Below are 19,185 nucleotides of genomic sequence, written 5' to 3'. Positions count from 1 at the left end.
GGAATTAAATGGTATGTATGTAGTTAACAAGGTATACATTTGCTATTGTTTAAAAGATCCCCAGTAGAATTGTATTAAGAAATAGTTTTGAATTCAAGTCATTCTCCTAAATCATATTCGTAAACAATATGTAGGACTTCAAAGCAAGTATAGTATTTGATAAAAGATGCCCATTTTGTGGACAGAAAGATAATTGTAATTTCATCTAAAATATTACTAATAACAACTCAAAAGGCTTGCTAATCCAGTTAAGCTTTATAGGTCTCTGCAAAGAACTAACAGAACAACATAACTGGAAGAAATTCTAATACCATTAGAATAATCCAAACAAAAATTTCTTAGTATTTAACTAACAATACATTGTGCATGTCTCAAATGATTTAGTCCAGAAACTGTGGTTATATCAAGATCAAATATATATGGTACCTGTATATAGAAAGGAATTCCAGCACTGCGTCTAGTGACACACAGTTTAGATGAAGGATCACTACATTTAATTTCTTCCAGGACATTGTATAACCATTGCTGTGGCAATTTGTGTAATTCTTCATTATTACTCCTATTAAGAGTAGAAAAACAAACCTATTAAGAGTAGGGAATGATAGAATTCAAAACTAAAGAAATATTCTACAAAATGCTTAATATTTTGACGTAGAAGACCTAAAAATGTGGAAGAATTGTATGAAAGTCATTAAGTTTCAAAAATAAGTATTTCAAATACACCAGAGAAGAATTCCTTTGATATTGCCCAACATGATGTTTCTTATTTTTACAAATCTGCATTATTAAAGAGCATTGCTATTCTCTTATAATATATATAACTAAGCATCTCTAGGACACTCTTTTATAATTTGTCATTAGTTTATTTACTTACAGAACACATATGGCTACCTAATATAATGATCCTAGGCAGCTCATAACTATTAGTAAAAACAGAGTTAAAACAAAACCACTATTCTCCCCCTCACCCCCGACACCAAACCAAACAAGCTGCCAGTTATACACCCCCATGGTAGCCTAATGCTTGTATGGGAAGATGCAAGTTTTCATGGTCATTATATATTTCCTGTGTGCTTCCTGTTTAGTATTTTGCAAGCCAGTTTGATGTGGTGGCTAAAGACCTGACCTAGAAACCAGAATACTGAGTTCCTGGTCTCTTTTAGGCATGAAAACTAGCTGGGTAACTTTCAACCTATCATTTTCTCTCAGCCAACCACACCTCACTCGTTTTACTTCCATTTGCAGATCTTTGTATTTTGTGATTTTCTCCAGTTTTCTTCTCTATTCTACTGTAACCAGGTACTGCCACAACCACTACCCAGAGTTTTTTGTCTTTCTTATCAATAATAGTTGGGTCTGGGGTGTTACGTGGCAGGTGCTTGTCTATGTGAATTCTAAAGTCAGAGCATTTTAACTTCTTCATTTTCTGTTATTTTATTGTTGTTGATTATGTTATTACATTTATACTTACTTATACCTGTACTGTACCATACCATACCGTACCATACCAGACCAGACCATACTACACTATGCTTAAGGTTCCACTAATTCTTGCTTGCAGGCAAATGTTATTTCTTAAAGATATTCAAATTCATTCATTCACTGCTATTTCATTATGCCATTGTCAGTATGTAGTCAGTGTGTGCAATCTTTTTGCAGTATTATTATTATTATAGCTTATCCTAAAATCAGCCAGATGGTTATGCTTCTTGCCATGCTAAATAGAAATCCTGATAAATAGTTCTGGATATTGTTCTGTACCTCCCAAACCTTACACTAAGGTCTCCATTGTGTCCATATTTATGGAGTTCTGCCCCCGCTTTTACAACAGATGGGCAGTCTGAACAGTTGCATTTGCATATTGCAAAAAATAGTATGGCATCTGGTTTTTGCATCATGCAATTTTGTTGAGTAAAGATGTGCTATGGTTTAGGAAAAGGACCTTGATACTAAGGAATTATATGATCTTCTCTCTTTAAAGTATTTCTCAACAGATTAGAATGACTAAACTATTCCACTTACTTGTAATCAAGTAATAATTTCTTCCATTACAACAAGTGTTTCTCAACTTTATTAAGATGTATGGACTTCAACTCCCAGAATTCCCATACAAGCATACTAGTTGAGAAAGTCCATGCATCTTAAAGTTGCCACTGATAAGAAACATTGTTCGATGGATAATAACAAAACCTTAAAAAAACCACAATGTTTTTCTTCCCTATCCTGTATAAAACATAATCTAAACAGTTTATAAATTTCTATTTATTTATTAAATTTATATGCCACCCATCTCACTATCCAAAGCTAATCTTTTGTCTTAGGGGCTTCCGATTAATTTTTCAAGGTTATTTATGCTTTTTTCTACAATGTCTTCCTAAAAAATAGATTGTGGCAATAAAGTAATTTTCTACAGAAAGTGGTAGCATAGCCCTTTTCTAAATTCCCCCAAACAAACTGTATTACACACTTTTTGCCTTTCATCTATTTTCAACTAACTGGAGAGTACATGAATCAACAGACCTCCTGAAATACTAGAACAACAGAAATACAATTTATATTTGTGCATGGGACTTGTTACTCCTCACTTACCATGGAAAGTACTCAAGGCAGTATTTTGGCAGAAAAAATAGTAATAATTAAACTACAATTATTTAAAAGAGTTTAAAATTGTGCTCCAACTTTAGCTAGAAGTTCTTTACATGTCAATATTCTGCCCAAATAAAATTCAAATTCCTGGAAGCAGCCACAGAAAAAAAAATCCTGGTGATAAGTGTGGGACCAATAAAAGACTATTTGATTTAAGTCAGCAAAATGAAGAGGGAGAAGGTGAAAAATGAGCTATATTTACTATACTTCAATATAGACTTTAACTCAAATCTATTACTTTTTTCCAGGCATTTCGTCAAATAAGGATGGGGAACCAGTTATTGTTAAACTGTAAAACTCATAAATAGGTATATGTATCATAATAACTAGACTAATGGGAGCAAGTAGCCAATGCCAACTCATGAACCAACCAACCATACATCAATAAGAAATGTCCATTAAGAAGTAGGGTGCCTTTTTGCCTTATCTTCACATGAACGAAAACTGAATTTTTCTCAGATGGCATCTGAAAAGTAATTATTTATGTCATAGTTAACAGTTTGGGTTTATTGTTTAATTTGCTTTGAATACTGCTGTTCGCAATGATCTCTTCATCAGCTAAACTGAGGTTTTTCAGATTGTATATCAATAAGTTGCTCATTAAATCTGATATGGAGTTGGATTTTTAATCTAGAAAGATACACAAGAAACTTATCGGATTTTATATAAATCAGACTATGTGACATCAACTAACATTCTACTAACATTCCTAATGAGTTCTCCTCTATCTTGAAACTTTACATTTCAATTGTTTTTTTTTAAAAACTGCAGGAATGGCAACTAGAATTTATAAAGAATATATCATGAAAGAAAATACACCCAAGCGACCACACGGTTGAAAATAAGTTGCTGCACTTATCTCTGAACAAACATTTTAACTCCTGCTAAGATTAACAGAAAGACAAAAATATACTGAAATGAAATCTGACAGACCCCTAGCATTATAACATGGTACTGCTTTGATAATGCCAGAAGTAATTTAATCTTGTTCAGTTATCCACTAACTTGCACATTTTGGGGCAAGCAAAATTTTGGTTGTCCTTAAGTAATAAAAACATTAAGAACTATTGACTTTAAAAACAAAAAAGACTACTCCCTTTAATTTGGCAGCTGTGCAACACTAGACTAGCTGAAAAATTATTTCCATGGGAAACAAGTTTCCCTAAAAATATGAAAGGGAAAATTGAGCTTTAAAAATAACATGCTAGTCACAGATCCAAGCATGATTTTACCCAACTTAAGAGTCCAAGCCCATATCAGATTTAAGCAACTCATTTATATAATCTGCAAAACCTCACTTGAAAACATAGTTAGCTGATATATAAATCATTGTGGTTCCAATTCAGCAAATACTCATTGTGGTTTCTCAGACTATTTTAACTGGCATGAGAAAAATTCAGTTGCCTACATATTCAAAATACTTTCTCTGATCATTTTCAATGAATACAATAAATGTTCCACACAATATGCATCCTTCCATCCCACCAGTATAGCAGGCTAAAAATAATTTAATAGATTCCTTGCTTCAATTTAAACTTTGCTGTGTAATTATTTGAAATATAATGGTACATACTGAAATTACATTTGAATTACAAATTCAAATTACATTTGAAATGTAATGGTTAACCAAAGAAATATCAAAGTATAATTTTATTCTACACCAACAATAATCTCCTTCTGCAACACCTCACTGATATATTTAAATTTATATCCTTTAATGCTATCTCCCCCTTACACAACTATCAGAGCGAATTTTACACAGAATACAAAGACACAAATGTCCCCTTTTTAATTACATCTTGAGCCAAGAAATAATCATCTCCAGCTCCACTTCCTGACAGAGCAAATTTATAATAGGGTTGGCTGTCCCTGATGGCTAAGTTTCAGTGATGACAAAGAGAACATTTATTTTTAAATTAAAGAAATAAATAACATGTATTTATTTATCCCACCTTTATTACTTACTAAGTAACTCAAGGACACAAACATTCATAATCCTCATTCCTGCTATTTCCCTCCACAACAACTATGTGGGGTGTGTTGAGAGAGAGTGTGTGTGACTGGCCCATGGTCACCCAGCCTGCTAGGATTCAGTCTCCTGATTTCTAGACCAGCACTTTAATCACTACACAAATTGGCTCTCCATTTTTTACACAATTGTGTCTTGTATTCGTTCATGAGCCATCCAATTACATATGCCATAATTATATCTGTTACACTATTCCAGTGTGACTTAGGTGAGTTTATCTTGGAAGATACAACTGATATAAAATGTGATAGTAAGCTATTAAATTGAATTCATAATGGAGTTAAATCTGTCCCTTGGCTTTCAACATATACAGAAAGACCACTTGCATTTTGCTTCAATTATCATTTATTCTTTCACTTAGCTGAAGGCCACAGAATTCAAAATGGCTCTGAGTGATTTGCAACAAGCACCAAAAACATTAAAATAAAGTCATAGTATTTGAAACATTTCCAAATAGCACTGCACAGTTGAGGAAGCTCAATCCTCTTTGTTCTCAGATGAGGACTATCTCTTCAAAGTCTTTGGAAGCACAACAATGGGGGAACAGTCTAGATATCAGGGGACAACCTGTTCCATGGGAGAAAAGCTATCACTGTGAAGGCTTGACTGGCCCTATGGATGGCATTTACCTTAGAGAAGCCAAAGGGAAAGGGGAGGGGGAAGGTGTTTTTGTGAAAGAAGACATTATTTGGTACAGGTAAAATGCAGTAATATTTTTGCTCAATATTTCTGCAAACAAGGACAATAAATCTGAATAAGCAATGGCTACTTTCAGATAAGGATTAAAAGTAAAGGTGTTCATAACAGAACAATTTACCTTGAGAATACTTCAGTAAGTTTTATAAAGCCAGCATAAGCTAGCTCAAATGCTCCTCTATGTCTTGATTTTAGGAGATGATTCTTGAAATATTCCCCAATATCTTTTACCTGGTAGAAGGGAAAAAATGAGAAAAATGTACACCATGTACACAAAAACACTTTTGACAAACAAATGGTGAATGATAAAGTTCATATGGAGAATCTTCTGCATATATATAAAATAATATAGCTCATGGAAAAATGTCTACGGAGATGCTCAATCATCCAGGTCAGGATTGTTCCAAAAGTGCTTTCCAAAAGGTAATTGGACTTTGGTTTTTTTTCTTGAAATTTTTTTGCTTCTCATCCAAGAAGCTTCTTCAGTTCAAAACTGAACTTTTCAAAAGCACATTTAGGTTAGCAGGCAATGAAAAAAAAAGGTTCTTGTCTTAAATCCTCGTCGACCAGGCTTATTTTATAAATGTTCTAAATATTCCACAAAGAGTAACCTTATCACTTTTCTTCAGTGTAAAGTACCTCAACTAAGAAGCACATGATGAATTTGTATACCTCTATTTTAGTAATGTTTTTTTCCATTCATTTTAAATTAATTACATTAACAATTGTTTTAAGGAAAATTGGATTAAAAATAATTTGAATTTTAAAATTCTAACAGTAGCAGTAGTAATGTTATAAATATTAAAATGGATATTGTAATGTAATGCAATAATTTAGGAATGCAACAATTGTAGTGCAATTGAATATGCAATGCAATAATTTAGGAATGGACTTTAGGAGACTTAAGTCATTACACGAATTCACTGAATGCTTTTCCTTTCAATGTCTCTTAGTACTCTTGCTGCAATCAGCAGCAACATGTTATGCATAGATGCAATATAGGTAGTGCCTTGTACAAACAATATTTGTGTAAATGTGTTCCTTTGAGTTATTCTTTGACTCCAAATGACTACTGGATAGATCCCTGCAGTTTTCTTGGTAAGGTTTTCAGAAGTGGTTTGCCACTGCCTTCTTTCCAGGGCTGAGACAGAGTGACTAATTCAAGGTCTTCCAGCAGATTTGGTGCTTACAGTTGAGACTAGAACTTATAGTCTCCTGTTTTCTAACCTGATGCCTTAATCATTACACCAAATTGGCTCTAATAAATGAAGCCTTAATCAAATAAGTAAGGTTTATTTCAGAATATTACTTTATCACTCTATTGATTGATTTCCTTTACAGAACACTGTAAAAGACCTCACAGTCTCCTGGATTCTAGCCCAGTGCTAATTGGTGCTGGTTAAGGCACCACTACACCAAACTAGCTCTAAACCAGAGGCCCCCAATCCCCGGTCCGCAACCGGTCCACACAAAGCCCCATCTGCGGAATGCAGGCAGCATGCAAAACCATACCCCCTCCAGTCCACAGAAAACGTTTCTCCACAGAACCGGTCCCTGGTGCCCAAAAGATTGGGGGCCGCTGCTCTAAACATTATTTACTGTAAGTAAATTAAGATGATTGCATTTCTACCTCCAAAGTCATCCTTAAGCTTAGTATGAGCCACAATTTAAAAATATAAAGCTTCTCCACAGATTACATACTGGATAGAAAATAAAGTATAATGTGGTACACATGGAGGCAAAATGTGAAGAGTTGGGAAGAAACTGTCCAAGGGATTAATATGCACATTGAAAAGTTCACAACAGACCAAATGTATTTCATGAATCATTACTCTACACACAGACACAGACACACACATTGTAACCTTATATAGAATTTCAAATATTTGACCATTCAAATTATCAAATGATAATATTCTCTCTTTTCTCACCACTCATGCCAAGCAACTATGCTATGCCAGAAGAATTTGCACATGCAGTTGTCTTGTGGAATGAACTCGGGAACAGAGTTAAATAAAATCCATGAAGCCATGCATTCAATGCATATAACTGAATGGGCAAAAAAAAATCAATATTATTAGGATTGTTTTATTTATAATTATTCAACTTTATAATCTTCAAACAATAATTGAGGTTATAGCATGATAAACTGTGAAAAAATGTAAGAGATTTTTTTTTTTAATGCTATTGACCAAACAGCCAATATTTATAGCTATTTGTCAGGCAAAATGCATGGCATTGGCTTTAAAAAGTGAACCCAAGTCTTTAAAATCAAATCCTGTTTGACTTAGAACAGAAAAGGAACTTAATGGTATATTGATGGTCATTTCTCTGCACTTCCAAAACGTTGCAAGACGGCACACACAGCTGTGAGCCAGATGAAAACATCTGTTTGAGACGTGTAAATAAACATGTTAGAATTATTTCCAAAACTCTATATTCAGCACGACATCAATACTTCTTCAGTCTAAAATGGTATCATAATTTTGAAAAACTAGAGTTTTATTTTTGAACTCCCATCATAAACTTCCCCCAGAAAAAAACAAAAAAAGTCTATATCACGTATATAGTCTCTAAGGCTGGAAACTGACTTGGTTAAAACCATATGGAAAAGGGAAAAGGTCATCAATTAAAAACAGAAATCTAATAAATCCAAAATATTTCCAAATGAAATACTTGTGGTAAGCTAATTTCTTGTAAACACTGCAGTCCATTCTCTTGAACAGTCCCAGATGGTGTGCTTGCCTTCATGGTCTTACAAAATTGGGGGGGGGGGGTTTAAAAACAGGTCTGAGCGAGCATAATTCTGTCATCTAGCCTACAGAGAATATGATATCCTCAATCAAGCAATGTGTTTGTTATCCAAAATTACAGACCATAATGAATGAGAATTTCATCAAATCTCACCTTGCTGCTTGCCAAATGGAAAACATAAATGTGGAAGTCAGTAAATGAACTTTAATATATACATATAAGCACTCTCCTAAATAGAAGATTCCTAAGTCCATATGGTTGGAATATAGACAAAAGCATCTATATTCTATTAAAACTCACATTATGACTTTTTAATTGGGTAAATGGTATATCATAAGGCAAACATTTTTGAACCAAGGTACCTCAAATGGGCTAACTTACAGAATGTGTCCAAAATGCACAACCCATGACTTCTAAAGTTGTGGCTGCTTCAGTGCTACTGGCTGCTGCTATGCTGCTGATGCAGACATGTAATCTTCATTTTCAATGTTATGTGACAGTTTCCCAAAATATTATATTTTATATAAAATATTATAATTTTATATTTTTTTATTTTTCTTATATGTGTCCATGTATTCATAACTATGTTTTTACTTATACCTATTATCTTGTAAGCAATTGACAAATAAAAATAAATAAAAATAAAAATAGTTTAGCAATCTCTCTGTTCCTCTCCAATTTAGCAGCAGCCACTTACCAGTAGGGAGGAGAGGGGAGGGGGATACCTTTGCATCCTTTCCCAGTCCGTATCACCCCCTCCACCAATCTATGCTGCAGGCAGGCAGTAAGCAAGATTTCAAAGGCCTCCTGCTTGCTTCCTGCAAGGAAATTCAATGAGGAATTGCTTTTGGTCCCACTGCCTTTTTGCCTATCATAGTCATTCTCTTTTTCTATTAAGAAAAAAACATCTATGAAATGATGATCCAATAGAGCATGGGTTGTCAGTTTTAAAGGAAACTCTTCCAAGACAATTGGGTATCTAGTAATAAAGTAAAATATGCTGAAATAGAAATGTCAGAATTTGACTGCTATAATATTCTTTACTTCAACATTATTTCTGTTAATGTTAATGTTAAAGTATTCATGAGCTGCCCTAGAACCGTGATGGTGAACCTATGCCATGCGTGCCAGAAGTGGCACGCAGAGCCATCTCTCGGGCACGCCAGATGTCGCCCGTTGCTCTTCTGGGTTCTGGCGCACATGGTCTTTGCGTGCGAAGGAACACTGGAAACTGGAAGAACAGCTCTCCGGAGGGCATGCGTGCACCAGCCAGCTGGTCTTTGCGTGCGCATTAGAAACTGGAAGACCAGGTGGCTGGCGTGCATGCACGTGCCGACAAGCTAAGCTTCTTCCCGGTGCTCCTGTGTGTGCACATCAGGGAGCTGCTCTTCCGCTTTCCCGCCCACGTGCTCCTGTTTCAGCACTCGGTGCCGAAAAGGTTAGCCACCACTAACCTAGAACATTGCTTAAATAAGTTGTTTGAACTAATTAAGAAAGACCAAGGAAGAGAAAGGGAACAATTAATAAGATCCCCATTTTAAAATAAGTGCATTGCTGTTAATATCTTCCCAAAAATTATTCCTATGTATTTTTCATCAAGACATTGTTATTATTTGAAACACACCAGACAGGGAACTATGGAACTGTGAGAGAATAAAATGATCCCAATAATTCATCCAGTAAATACTGAAATTCTCTGGATAAACAAATCGTAACATCTTAGATACCCTACCTGGTCCATTGTTATCAGTGCATCTGAACAACTAGGAAGCATCTGTACAGGCAGAAGTTGACATAACTTCCCTAAAAGTAATGAAACCTCCTTCATGCTTCGCCAGCAACATACCAACACCATTTGAGCTGTGACATCACTTGTATGTTGTTCTTTACCTTAAAAAATTAAACACAAAGCAAAACTTCTTACAACAGTTCTAACAATCTTTTAAAAATCACTTCCCAGGATTATTTAGCAATGCAATCTTTGAGCAATAATGGTAAATCAACACTATCCATGAAATATGTAAGATTAAATACATGGATCACAAACTAACTAGCCTGGAAAACAATTAAGAGATTAGAGGTTGGGCTGAAGCTCAGAAGCAATGCATATACCAGTCTTGCAAGGATTCTACAATTATTAAGAAAAGGCTGTCATCTGAAACCTTGCAAAATTGTTGGCCCTTAAAACTAATCCAGTGGTCTTCAGACATTTTAGGCTTTGTTTCTCAAAATTCCCAAGCATAGGGCTAAATTAGAAAAGTTTAAGGTACTGGTGTAGATATTTCTGTTAGGTGAACTAAAGACCTGACTTGGTATAGGATAGCTTCTGTGTTTCAAAATCCAGGCATATTTTCAAGAAACAGGATTTATAACCATCTCAAGTGAATGCACATTAACCGTCAAGCAACATCCTCCGAACACAGTGTCAAGTTATGAAATGTAGTTCTGTTTTTTGATGGTATATGAGTTCACACTGCAAAAGCTGATTATGTATTGGATGTTATGCTACTCAAATGTTAGCTTTGACCAGATGATAGATCTATGCTTCAAGACAGATTCCTCTGAACAGATAATCAGAATTTCCTAGGTGTAAAACTATTTTGATCTATTTGGTATTGCAAGGATAAAGTCCTGATACTTAAATATAGTGTTTTCATTTTCTTCAACATCCATGTGCAGAGAAAACCCAAAATAGCAATGAAGTCATAAAATCTTGTTTTCACTTTGGAACTGACTCATATGGATCAGCAGCATAAGCGAAATAAATACTCCCCACCACTCAATTTATCTCTGTAAATCAAACATCTGAAACCTGGACTACCCTAATCAAACCTACTCTCTCCTCTTTCCTTACCAAAAGTGTGTCACATCTGTTGTGCATCTGCGTCAAAAATCTGCAATGTATAGAGACAGTCCTAATGTAGGGAGTCAGCCTCGTGTTTAATTATATTGACCCACTCTATACATATGACAAAAAGGACTAGATCTGTAGGATAGCCCTGTTAAGCTTATGGTAGCACCTTTTCTAATGTTTTATTTAAAAGTGTAAGTTTTTCCCCTCCTTACTGTTTTATTTGTTTGAAATACAGATTCTGATAAATCTGTGAAATCCAACTACTCCATCTAATGTTCTTAATGTGAACAGCAAATGTGAACCAAATAGGAGAGAGGAGAGCACCTGTGGCACCCCACTTAGTTGGGACTGAGGGCAGGACCACTCCTCCTCAAACACCACTGACTGAATCAATCCTGAAGAAAGAAAGCAATCCAGCACAACATTATGCTACCCTCCCTAATCCTCCAAGTCAATCCAGGATATCATGTTGGGTGATATCAAAAACTGCTGGGAGGTCAAATACTACAAGGATGGATGAACCACCCCAACTCACATACTAGGAATCATCCAAAGTGCAACCAATGCCGTTTTTATCCCACATCTGGTTCTGAATCTTGATTGAAAAAGATATAGGTAAACTACTTCGTCAAGGCCTTTTGAAGCTATTGGTAACCACCTTCTCAATCACCTTTTCAAAAAGGAAAGGTTAATCCCTGGATGAAAGTTGTCCAGTGTACTGGGGTCCAGCAATGGCTTCTTGAAAATGGGGTGAACCAAGGCCTCTCTAAGAATAAAAGAACAATCCCCTCACTCAAAGAATTAACTACCACTAGAACCCACTCAGGTCTCACACACAGAAACTCAGGTCACCTTAACTATCCATATTTGCTCATCAACTGCTAAAAGTTTAACCACTAGCATCTATACCACTTCTGAGATATTATTAATGCCTCAGTCCATTTTGAAGTCGTCTTTAAGACAAGTAAAAGTTATAGTTAGCTTAGCCATTTTAACTCTTTTCTACCTGGTGCTTTAGTTCCCTCTAGTGTCCATTTGCAACCTTCAACAAGCCTCAATTCTTAATGCCATTATGAGTTTAGTTCTGCTTCAGTCACTTCCCATGGTATATTATTATATTATATACTTGTTTTTCAAATCTTACAGCAAAAATAGCCAATATTCCAAATCTCTCTGGTCTCCTGGTCCATTGAAAACTTTCTTAATCTGAAATCAAAACCATGAAACCATGGGAGATCATTGTTTTCTTTCTGGGGGAGCTGTCGTGCAGAATGTAATCTCCCTTTTTCTGAATAGATTCTTTACAGCAGTCGTCTCCACTGTTCATGGATACCTCTCCAATCAGTCCTTATTCACCTAGAAGTTCCCCAATATTCAAATATTCATTTCCACTGGAAACATTCAGCAGCATGAGTTCTAGTTAAACCTCTGCACAAGAATATAGTCCATTAAACAGTTTGGCTGCTCCATATTACTATTCTGATTAATATTGACAGGGAGGTCAGAGAGATGCATGTAATATTATGCATACTAGATATACAACTTTTTGATTGCAAAGATAAAATAAAAACTTGCATGGCACTAGATTCCAACCTTTTATTTATTGGGAAGAAAACATCAAACAATTGTATTAGACAGTGTTTTAGGTCTCTCATGTTCATTCCCATCATAATATTATAGAGAAAGTGCTCAAATCTCTTGATATTCATTGTCATCAATGGTTTCCTATAAACTTAGGAGAAATAAGATCAAAGAAGATCACTTGGATTCAAATAAATAAATGAGAAAACTACCCTTGGTTTTGTGAATAACAGTTATTGGAATAAGAGTTCCTGGTATCTCTAATCTTCATCAGAGTCTTCCCTGACACAAATTTATTTCACCTTTAATTACCTTTAATTTTAGTGGAAACATCTGGAGCTCTCCCATCACCACAGTCTGGTCTATAACATTCTTTTAACAATTTTGTTTCTGTGAAGTAATCATTTGTATCACATGGCTGTATCTCAAGAAGAATAGACTGCAATCTTGCTGATGTTTCTGTGAGCGGGCAGAAAATTTACTTTAAAATATATAATAACTACACAAAGTCAAAATATCAGGATTGCCTCACTACTGTGTGAAGTTCATGTTAGGGTTATGTAATATAACTCTTCCAATTCAATCAATGCAGTTTCCTTAAAGTTCCTGATTTCTTATTCTTTCACTCTAAAGTTAACATTGTCACTCTCTCCTTTGATCCCAATGATCAGTCCATTTTTTCACCTTCATCTAGCCATAATTTATTCACATTTCAAATGGAAGTGTTATGCTCCTCCCGATCTGTTACACTTCTACTCCTTCAGAAACAGCCAGCTTGATTAATGGAAGAAACTGTAAGAATGTAATATGAAAGATCTGGAAACTACAGTCCATGTAACCCTGCACTCTGTGATCCCACTCTAAATCCATAGGACAATATACTCCAAATTCTTCCCTAGTTTTGTCACCCTTTCTCTCTCTTGGTTTTAATAAAATTTTCTCAAGGCCAGACCCATTTTTCTAGTTAAAAACAGCATATTATTGTTACTTATATGCACCACCAGAAGACTTGCACTTTACATATGCTTTGCCTGCGTGTCTTAGTACAGGGCAGACTATTTAGAGCCATAGCTTTATAGATAGCCCTGAGACTAATTTTGGGCAGCCTTCTGCTTAATTTTAAAAAGTCACATAAAAGTTCAATACAGTCTTTAGGTGAGAACCATTTGTCCTGTTCCCAAACAAACTGCTTGGGAAAGAGAAAGGGGGAAAAATGGGCATGTCCCTATCCATTGCTTACTTCATCAAAGAAAAGGCATGGCAACTTTAAGGAAGGAATGGTCTCTCAGTCATGTTAGGGGCAGAAATAATTAAAGAAATGAATGTCTAAGAGAAATCTGGAAGGAATTTGCTAGTTCTGGTTTCCATTCCTCTTCTTCTGTATACGTTTGGAAATCTGAATATCAACCACATGGAGGCTTATCAATTCTCTATCTTGGCCATGCTTAAATTTGATCAAGGCACTGATAATACCAGGTAAACATTACTGGCCTATAATCAATAGTTGCACGTCCTTGAGAAATATTAAGCACTCATACCTCTATTTTACACTGACACTGAAAATACAGCACCATATTGACCAGAACCAACATATATAGAAAGAATACTGGTTTGTACAGTTTGGGGGGGTTCATAAAAGGAAACTATTTGATTCAGCCAAGAGATATCAAGTTTGATAAACAAAAAACATAAAATTCATTGAGGTTAGTGCATCAAAAAAGTCAGGAATTTTAGAATATTCCTGCATTACCCAAGTCAGTATCCATTGGAATAAGGCCTTCTGGAGATGAACTCTGAACTACTGGAGATACTACCGCAGAAAGTTTATAGGACATCAGAATAAGTTTTGTGACTACTTCCTTCCATTCACTGGTCAGCGTCATATGACTGTAACAAATAAATCAAGAAATTCACTGGGAATCAAGACACCCTAAAATTAATTAACAGTTTAAAAATAAAAGAAAGTTTGATAAATTAATGCTTATTCAATATAAACTCATCACATAAAAATTACAGCTTAAAACTACAGAATTATGTTACTGCATGCAAGATTATTTTTATAATGTATTACATGTCATATTTCTTCTCAATGAAGGAGGATATATAAATAAATGCATCACTGGAATCCCAAACACACAGAGTGATATATTGAAAAGGATACTTCTCAGTATCTATTCAAGATGTCTTGTTGTCTGAAGTACAATCTAAACTTTTCCTCTTAGTAAAACATTTCCATCCTTCATCAAAATTTCCATCTGGCAGTATTGAAACTAGTGATTACATCCTGCTGTACAACAGGATTAATCTGATTAGGAGCAACTGTTTTTCACTGACAAAGCAACATAGAATATTCTTCAAAAGATACATGTAGTTAGGTCTGCTTATACCTTTGATACAAGAACACCATGGAATCCAGGCTGTAATCTCAACTGGAAAATTGGAAAGCACTTCAGAAGTTAATGTAAACTATTTGCACAGTGTTGCCATAAAAATCACGTACTCAATGGAACTGAGCTCAACTCAAGAGCATATCTGAGTTCAAATTAAGAGCATATTTTTATTAGCTTGCCCAAGCAAACTAATAAACAGGATACACTGGGAGGCTATGCAGGCCCTACAAATTCTAGATCTGCACACAAGTTTTGCTAACAAACTTTACTTATTGTGGCAGAAAGGTACATAACATGTGGAAAATAATTACACGAATGAAACGGACTTACATTCTAATTAAAATTTAATTTCATGAAGCATTTGTTTTGATTCCCCCTACTTTTTCAAGGACAATTGCCAGCCCACTATTTCAAGACCAAGTACTCCTTCAGCTTACTCTACAGCAACAAAGAAATCAATGAAAGTCATTGCAATTCACATCAATATTCAATATTACTCACTTTAATTGACACAAAGCCCCAGTTATACAGTGTACTCTGCCATACATTGGGAATGAAGCAGCTGCGTGAAGTAAAGACTTTTCGGCTTGCAATATTTCTCTTACAAGATTTTCCAATAAGTACTTGATAACTATATGTAAATAAAAAGACAGAAGGGTATAAGTCTTTGCAAATACCATTCCTTACCAAATCCTGGTTTTATATTAAACATATAAGCAAATCACAAAAAAAGCAACAAGTTGATGTTACAGCCACTTATAAAGTGGTCTAGTTTTGGGTCTACAATGACAGACTTCTAATGTACTGCCTTCACTAGAAAAGCTGAGATTCATTCAGAGATGTATCTGCCTTGAAAATAGCCCATGCTGAGCAATATAGTACAAACATCAGCACATGAAATATTTTATTACATTTTGTATTATGCCATAATCTGTTTTATGATGTTTATGTCATAAAATATTTCATAAAATTTGACAAATTTAAATTCTGTTGGGAGTCACAGACGCATTCTGTAAAATAGCCCATTTGAGGTACCTTGGTTTAAAAAGTTTTGCCCTATGGTACACTGATTTGTCCAATTATAGGTTACAGGAATCAGTGGTTTTAATATTATATAGATTGGCTAGAGTGTATACAGACAGAAAATAAAAATGAAAAAAGATTAAAGATGCATGTTGTGCAAGGCAATATGTCAGTAAAATCAATGAAATTTGCTATGGCAGTTTTTCAAAGTCAAAATATGTAAAATGGCACACATGATATCAGGCTAGTTATGAAGCCTAGAGAATTAGAGAGACAGATTGTTGCAGATATTTTTATGTCTTATAAGTTTCAAAGAAAATTCCCAGGTCAATAAAAATTTCAAAAAAGCCAATACAGAAAACTTTTAAGTGGTCAGTACATGAACTAATTGTTACCCAAGATTGAAAACATAAAGTTTAGATTAAAACAGATAGCTATTACATCTGAAAATGAAAGCTTTTTCTGGACATAATGGCATCATCTTTCAACACAGAATGGAAATTTTAAACTTCAGAATGTAAAATAATGACCAGATAAAGTGTTCTTCTCTAATGAGTCAGCAGGTAGATCTTCATTTGGCTGAAACATGCCCAGAGGTTGATAACTTTCTGAACAAATATTCAACAATCCTTTCTGATGTATTAAGAAGTTCAGTAAATAGGAAGCAGTCACGCAGTCATATGGCTTGGAACTTCGACTGAGCTGCATAGCTACCTGAAACAATGGTTGCAGTTTTTCAGGATCCTGAAATATGTAGGAAAAAAACAAAGTTTTAAATGTTAGCTGATGGGTTCAAACATGCTCAGTCATTGGGATATCCAAGCAGAAATATTGGCTTATGATTAGCATAGTTAATTAATATCTAATCAGTGCTAGAGAAATTTATGTGTGGTAATTTTGAAATTGTCAATATCTAGTCACCATGCGTGAGTTAGGTGATCATATAAATGTCATAATAATAAATAATAAATCTGTAAGCTGTGGCTGTACCTGAAAATAAGGCAAGAAAGGATGAAGTTTCATTAGAAGATCAAATGCCAAGGTCTTTACTTCCTCAAAAGTGCTGGCGAAACAGTGCAACAAACTTTCAGCACGAGAACAATCAACTTCTTGGGCTATTTGGAATAACTCTTGACTTTGGCCTATTAAAAATGGAAATATTTACAAAGACAGCTGATTTGGAGCATGGCTAGAAAAAAACAACCATCAATCACAAGCAATATCCCTTCTAATACACTGAGAGCATATGCACCAAAGACAGACTCCTTGTGCGTCCAATCACACTTGGCCAATAAAGAATTCTATTCTATTCTATTCTATTCTATTCTATTCTATTCTATTCTACTCTATTCTATTCTATACTATATGCACATTCAGATTTGCATGTTCAGATAATTTTTTTTATATCAGCTGCTGATACTGAAATCAATCTGTATTTATTGCAGAAGCCATCTGTTTTCCTCTCCCAGGTAAATGCCTAACTAGTAGTTAAGGAAAAGCATAAAACTAAGCTGTCAGTGAAGGTTATCAGGCATCCAGCTAGACTTGTCTAGAGCAGGGGTCTTCAAACTTGACAGCTTTAAGACTTGTGGACTTCAACTCCCAGAATTCCTCCTCCAGTCATGTTAGCTCAGGAATTCTGGGAGTTGAAGTCCACAAGTCTTAAAGCTGTCAAGTTTGAAGATCCTTGGTCTAGAGGTTGAGTCATGGCAACGAGACTTTTCTTTTTGGTTTGTTTGCTGATTATCCAAGTAGTTTCTTCAGTCTGTGTAAATTGGTTAGGGGAATCCATACATAGCCTCCAGGGTGGTTTTCATTTCTCAACTAATTTGAATAAGTTCATTAGGTGAGTCATTAAGGGTAGTTGCTCCTAAATCATTTCTCCTAGGTGGGTCATTAAATGCGGCCTCCCTGGTAAGCCTGTGAAGTGGTCTTTATCTTCCTGGCAACTGATGCATGTGCAGCATCAAAAAGGGGGGAAAGATTGTGTCTGAGACCTCCACTTAACTGAGGGGACGATTTCTACTTTGGCATAAATGGATTCTTTCACTCCTCTCTCGAACCATCTCAAAGGTTTATAGGGAAGGCCACAAATGGCTATCTCATGTGTCTGCGCCTCTCTGCAAAATCATAATTGTGATCTGGGCATGAGGCTACCTGAATCATGATCACATGCTGTAATAACTGAACTTCAAAGGCTGATTGTACATCCTTTTTTTTTCAGCACTGCTGGAGTTTGAACGGTCACTGAATGAATGGATGTAAGCCGATGACAACCCATATACCGTACTTTAGTGGGAAATTATAGACTCCTTGTTCTGAATGGATCTCAGCATGCACTTTGCTTCTCTAATTGAAGCATGTCAAGTCAAAAAGAGAACCATAAAATAAACAAGAGCTTCTTTCTCAGATATATTTCTTATTAAAGTAGTCTTCATTTTGAGCATATAAAAGGGCAACTTAAACCATAGCAGCTATGCTCCTTAGGGAAGGGACCCTCCAACATGTTAATAATTGCAAATGGTAACATTATATCATTATATCAGTTCTTATCACCTAATATAAAAATGTTCATATCCTTTAACAATTTTTTAAAACTGTTACATTAACTTTAGTATCTCCTGGAAAATCAATTTAATATAATTCGGTTCTTGAAGGTAACCTACCTTCTGAATTAGGAAATAAGTCAGCTATTGTTCCCAAAAGGGTCAGTGCAGTAAATCTGCTTGAATGGGATGAGCCAGGAAACAAGGATTCAAAAAGTATACTGCAGATGGAAGAGATGAAATCCTAAAGATAAAACAGTAATTACACATTTTCACCTGCGATAATGATCAAATACAATTTTTCTTTGGAAAGAGGAGTACATTTTTTAAATCTATGCATATACATAGATTATTATGGGGAAAATGTCAAGATACTGGAGAGAGGGGCCAAGTGAGCTGAAATTGGAGTCATTGTAGAACTGCAAATGGCATAAGCATGACCTCCCCAAAAATTTCATGAAGTCTTAATCTGGATGTTCCCAGGAGAAGACAAGCAGTCTGCTGAGATTCTTTTTTTAACCTTTTTTATATTTATATTCTGCTGAGGTTATTGTAACACAGGTGACAAACAATAAAGTTTCAGCTGTGGCTATTCATGAATGGAACTGCTTGGACAACCAGATAAATATGAGCCAGCAGTGTGCAGCAGCAGCCAAAAAAGCTAAT

At 35.2% G+C, this 19,185-nt stretch overlaps 1 protein-coding gene across 2 annotated transcripts in view; it reads right to left on the bottom strand.

Annotated features, from left to right (window-relative positions):
- THADA (THADA armadillo repeat containing) overlaps positions 1–19,185 on the bottom strand; it is a 116,855-nt gene that overhangs the window by 77,317 nt on the left and 20,353 nt on the right. For both annotated transcript variants that reach the window (XM_026683399.2, XM_087962937.1), the window contains 9 exons: positions 18,640–18,763; positions 16,964–17,115; positions 16,504–16,717; positions 15,452–15,581; positions 14,311–14,447; positions 12,873–13,019; positions 9,858–10,015; positions 5,493–5,602; positions 427–559 (listed from right to left, as the gene is read on the bottom strand). In XM_026683399.2, the coding sequence (XP_026539184.2) occupies positions 427–559; positions 5,493–5,602; positions 9,858–10,015; positions 12,873–13,019; positions 14,311–14,447; positions 15,452–15,581; positions 16,504–16,717; positions 16,964–17,115; positions 18,640–18,763 (1,305 nt within the window). The remainder of the gene's footprint in view (positions 1–426; positions 560–5,492; positions 5,603–9,857; positions 10,016–12,872; positions 13,020–14,310; positions 14,448–15,451; positions 15,582–16,503; positions 16,718–16,963; positions 17,116–18,639; positions 18,764–19,185) is intronic.

Source organism: Notechis scutatus, chromosome 1 (assembly GCF_049901735.1).
Source record: "Notechis scutatus isolate UNSWTSFEM ecotype Mainland chromosome 1, rNotScu1.2, whole genome shotgun sequence".
NCBI classification, from domain to species: Eukaryota; Metazoa; Chordata; class Lepidosauria; order Squamata; family Elapidae; genus Notechis; species Notechis scutatus.
The sequence above is the reverse complement of the archived record's forward strand: the minus strand, read 5'-3'. Positions and strand labels throughout refer to the sequence as shown.